This window comes from Episyrphus balteatus, chromosome 1, assembly GCF_945859705.1.
Source record: "Episyrphus balteatus chromosome 1, idEpiBalt1.1, whole genome shotgun sequence".
NCBI lineage: Eukaryota > Metazoa > Arthropoda > Insecta > Diptera > Syrphidae > Episyrphus > Episyrphus balteatus.
The window spans coordinates 32,389,295-32,394,931 of NC_079134.1; the positions used below are offsets into that span (position 1 = coordinate 32,389,295).

Genomic DNA, 5,637 nt, shown 5'->3' on the forward strand with positions numbered 1-5,637 from the left:
GAAAATAACTAGCCAGTGGATGTGATGAAACCTTTGATTCCCTGGCTCTTAATGTCCTACAATCCTACAATTGACTGATCGGAAACTACTGTAATCTTGAATTTAAAGTGCATTAATATTTAATGTAGGACCTTGAATGATTGATTCATATTTGGGATGTAACATCCTCCTCTAACTTAATTCTTTTCGGAAAATTGAGTATCTGGCGCATTTTCATAGAGTGAATTTTTTTTTTCCTTTTCGGCCTGGTAGCAACCCAGTGGCCTGATTATGGAATACGAATTCGATCGTTTTAGATTCGATATCTCCCTTTCGACTTGCCTCGGATTGCGAATATTTCCAATACTCCAGCCAAATGACGACTGGATTCGTAACATTTTTTTTTGTAATGTCTCTGAAAACACGTACCTCTTCTCTTTAGCTCGGAATTAAAATAAAATAGATACATTTTAAATGTACTTAATTGTAATTTGTGTATGCAGAAAGTAATGCCGACTTTTCATGAGTCGATTTTAGCTGCACGATATATCGGTCGACTAGGATTTTTCTATGGGGATGTCACTTTAGTCGCCTGCGACGTTCACACGAGTCGAAAAGCTTCGCCGCACGGCAAAAATCGACTCGTGAAAAGTCCCCATAAGAAACATAAGGACATACATACTTATTTTAGGAAAAAAAACCAGAGAAGTACCTACCTACTACGCTATAAGAAGCTCCGAGTGGGTCGGCTAGTAAGTTCCTAACTTGCTAGTCTTTTGTGGCGTCACAATGGATCCATAAGGGTCTAATGTGTCGGGTATCTTTGCATGACAACCACTACAACCTAACTTAATCTACCTACGCTAGTCTCTTCTGTGAACTTAACTTCCGCGCATTAGAGAAAGTGGCGCAAATTTTTAAACGACTTAGTAAAATGCTAAAGATATTTTAGTAAGTTACTAAGCCAAAAAGCATACGGATTTTTAACTTAGTAACTTAATAAACGGCTTTAATAATTTACTAAATCGTTTAAAATTTTGCGCTAGTGTTTTTATTTTGTATCTTATAGCCGATTGCTGAATCGAAACTTAAGTATTTAAGTTCAACATTAAATTCTTTTGTGACAATTTACGCAGAGGAAAATGTAGATGGCTCTTATATTTTCAAACGTTTGTTATTTATTAAGTTGCGTTCTTAATAAATGTTTACAAAAATTGACAATTGAAAGTATATTCAATAAACTTTTTATGAAAAACAGCATCAAAACTATCTTTCGTAGGTCGAAATAAAATCCGTCAAAATAAAGGAGTCGTAAATCGATGGGAAATTAAAACGATAGAGGCGAAAGCGAAAAAAAATAATCAGCCCTATCGTGAGTTTCACGTAAACAAGATTCCACCCGAAAAACTCAATTTCACTTTTCCCCTATTATGAGTTCCTTCGGACATCTCCCTGTATTTTCAACATTTTTTTCAGGTAAGTTGAGAGGTATTCTCTCACTTAAATTTTGGTGCCGAAATGTAAATTCTCTTCGGATGAAACTTATGATAGCTTTTAAAATTCCGGGCGAACAAAAATATTCCGGAAATCAGTCCACGTGAAACTCACGATAGGGCTGAATACACAACTTAACATTCGTCTTGTTAAACAATCGACTTTGTATTCCATATTCAGTGGCCATATGTTTGAATCTTTTGTGTATTAGTGCATTGCAACTGCCCAGAATATGATCTGGTGTATCTTCTTGTTCATTGTAGAATCTACATGTTGCACTATTTACTAGGCCCAAAATGTGTAGGGGCCTTCTTAGCTTATAGTGGCCCGTTAGGAGACCAGTGATTATCCTGAGGTTTTTCCTACTTAGACTGTTACAGGGTTTGAAACGCTCTTGACTGTAGTTCCCGAGAACCATTTTGGCCAATATAAACTATTTCTTCTTGCTTTTCTGATTTCTTTGTTGTAGCTTGACAACTCTGCCGTATAACTTCTTTAGTAAACCCTTTCTGTTAAATTGAAGATGACTCAAAAAAGTGGAAAAAGAGACTAGAACGTTCTATCTTTCATTAAAAAATTACAACTTGTAAAAAAAAAAACATTTATTCAAGCGTAAAATTAACACACAACATTTAAAGCATTTGGGACATGCAACCGACTTCAGTGGCAGTACTAAAAAAATTGGCCCCTTCACTAATCATAATCAACAAAAAATCTATTCATCAGAGCAAATAGCATAGCAGAATCCAGCTCCAGTACCTGCAATTTTACATGGAGACTTCAACGGCACAAGAGTGGGACTGAATCTGAAATTGAACCAAAAAAAAAAAACATTAATGATTATCAACTCCATATCCCTTGAACTTCTTACATATTGTCTGATGATCCATTTCCACAATTGCCATGCTCATTCCAACCCCAGGTATAAACTTGTCCATCAGTTGAGCAAACCAAACCATGCTCTGAACCCAAATGTAACTTTCTCGGAACAACTCCATCTGGAAGACTTAATTCGATTGGCGTCCGAATTGCATCACAAGCTGCTCTACCCAATTGCCCATAGCAATTCCTTCCCCAAAGGAGTACTTTTTTTTCCTTAGTAAGAACTCCATTATGTGTCCATCCGGCAACTAATTGCTTAACATCTTCTTCAAATTCAAAACAATTAGCTTGACCAAATTTATTATCACCCAATCCAAGAACCCGTCTCCTATTTTCGCACAGAATTAACAAATGATTCTGTCCACCAACGATAGCATCGATTTTAAAGTCACATTGTACTCGGATAATATCCTCCATCCGATTAAATGCGACTTGGGTGATTTTCAAACTCTCATGTGGATCGGTTATACGCAAACGACCGAATATGTAAATTCGATTGTCTTGTGTAAGGACACTACAATGCCTCAAACCGAATGTGACTTGCCGAGGAACCTCACCTCGAGGCAATTGCAACGACAATGGTCGTCGAACTGCAGTGAAACCCCGTTGGCAAACACCCAATTGCTGAAAAGCATTCGAACCCCAAACATACAAAGACCCATCGGTAGTTATGGCCGCCGATAGATCCCAACCACAAGCAAATGATTCAATTGGACAATCTTTAAAGAATTCACTTGGTATTGCAGTGAAGTGACTTTGATTGTCTTCGGTATTGTCAATGCCCAATTGACCACGATTATTCCATCCACAGGAATGCAAGCGATTGCTGTGATCTAGGACAAGGACATGTCCGCCACCACCACGAATTGCTCGTACGGCATTGACATTGAATGATAGCCTTGAGACGAGTTGTGGGGTAGCACATAGTTCAGACTCGATACCAAGGCCAAGTTGACCGTGGGAGTTGGCCCCCTTTTGTCAAAGAAAATAAACACGCGCATTGGAGCACAAAAATATAAACAGTTGTGGTAGTGTGAAAGAACTTACCCAAGAGTAGGCAGTCATTTGAAGAAGAATCTTTTAGTATGGGTAATATGTGTGCAATGTTAGCATTGCAATTTGGTTGCAGGAGTTAAAGTTAACCGTCACCTTTGTGGACACAACACAAACTGTTTGTTGAAGGAAATGTTTTTATGGAATTTCTTGCAAGAATATTTGCAATTCCAATTTTGTTGGTTATTCATTTTTTTTTTGGATTTTTGTCAACAACAAAAATCATGAATGAAATCATATGGTTTTGACGTTTGTAGTGTCGTGTTGTTATGACATTTGGAAGTGATGCCAAGATATATGAATATTGAAAAATTTTAGGTGAATAAAATAATATTTTGTGGTGGGTTTTGTTAACGGGCGTTTAATTTTAAATTTAAAACACATTAGATTAGAAATCAAAATTTACGAATTTGTGTGGTCGAATGAATTATAATAACCTTGAAGTTGGAAAATGTGTTAAATAATTAAGGTAATTTTTGAGAGGATATACAAAGGCACACTTATTACCGAGAAAAAGTAAAACAAATAGAGCAATAAACACTGACTGAGGGAAGTGTGCGCCCGACAAACAATTTCGGTTCTATAAAGCTTTACATATGCAATTGTTGCTTCTGTAAAGCATTATAGAAGCAAAATTGTAAGTAGGGCGAATTGCGTCAGACCATGTGTGAATTCTTAGACCGTGTAAAATTTTTGACACTACTTTTCACCTGTTAAAAATTTAATGGGCTCTGGGACCTGGTTAAATTAGGTTAAATTTTTTTGCAAATGGTTTTGTTTTTTTTTTTTTTAGTAAAAAGGAATTTCATGGCAGAAAAGAGGCAGAGAAATATATTAAACAATAATCTATACAGCTGAAATTTTTTTTATTCACCTCAATAGTGTCAAAAATTTTACACGGTGTTAACTATTTAACGCAGTTCACACACGGCCTTAAAATGTTGGTTACAATTTGACGTTTGGTTAAATTTTGACACTAGCGTGGTAAATAAAATGGGTTAGAATTTACTCAGTTGCGGAGCAGGGTAAAATTAGACACTAGTGGTTGAAATTTAACGTTTCTTAAGAAAGAAAGATCAAAGTATTTAGATTTGAAATTATTTTTGTTATAATGCGTTGATATGTATTTAAAGAAATATATAAGTATAAATACAAATACAAATTATTATTCATTTTGAAAAATTGAAAATGTACGAATTGTTTGTTTGCTTTGTTTTTATAAGCTGCGTTCCTTTGGAAATATTTATCTACTTTTTAGTACTTAAAGCTGCTTTGAACTACTTTTTCAGTATAGCAAAGTAGTTTTAAGTAATAAAAAGTAGATAAATATTTCCAAAGGAACGCAGCTTATTTTATAATCCTATTTTGTTGGCAGCTGGTGAACTATGAATTAGTGTTCGAAGATTGAATTAATAATTTCTTTTTGATCGTAATGAAGTGGGAATTTATCGATAAAAATAAAAAAAAAGTATGTGAAATTGAGAATTTCTTACATTTCCATACCTACTAGAATATTTAACTTGGTTTTGTACAAAAAAAATAATTCATTGAATGTAAGAAAAAAAATTTTTAAGGTTAATTTTGTTTTATCTTGAGGGAATTTTAATCAAAGTACAGCAAAAAAAAAGTCCGATTTTACTTATTTTAACCCATAAACAAAAAATACCAAGACTGGAAAATTTCCTACGTCTTCCCCCCCGAAACCCTTTTGTGTACAGTGCTGTCTGTGAATATATGTGAAAGCCACCACGTTGGTAAATGACGTTAACACGCACACATTTATAGATTCACGACATTCACCACACATTTGACACGAACACAACGATAGGTTCACGACATTCACCACACCTCGCAGCTTGTAGGCAAACGTCAGTTGACCGCCGAGTTTCCAGTCTTGGTATTTTTTGTTTATGTTTTAACCCAATTCGCACAGCAAAAAACAAAAAAATTTTATCACTTTTTTCAACAAAACGTGATAGAAAATTTAACCAACATTTTAACCCAATTCGCACACGGTCTTAGTTATGAACCCAAAGTGCTATAGCAATTATAAAGTCAGTATAGATTATACTAAGTAGGTATGTAGCTTTTCTGAAGCTCATAATATATGGAAAACCAAAAAAATTAATGATTATTACACTTGAAAAAATATTTGTATTTTGTGGTTTTTAAGGTGATATAAAACAAACCAGCTTAATTTATATGGACTACATTCAAGCAAGTAAGAAT

The 5,637-nt window shown here is 34.8% G+C and overlaps 1 protein-coding gene across 1 annotated transcript; it reads right to left on the reverse strand.

Annotated features, from left to right (window-relative positions):
• Window positions 1-2,062: 2,062 nt before the first annotated feature.
• Window positions 2,063-3,611, reverse strand: LOC129921393 (secretion-regulating guanine nucleotide exchange factor). Its single transcript, XM_056003200.1, has 3 exons — window positions 3,403-3,611; window positions 2,345-3,327; window positions 2,063-2,279 (listed from the first exon to the last, which is right to left on the reverse strand). The coding sequence occupies exons 1-3, from the start codon at window positions 3,418-3,420 to the stop codon at window positions 2,189-2,191; spliced, it is 1,092 nt and encodes a 363-aa protein (XP_055859175.1). The 5' UTR covers window positions 3,421-3,611; the 3' UTR covers window positions 2,063-2,188.
• Between the last annotated feature and the right edge of the window lie 2,026 nt (window positions 3,612-5,637).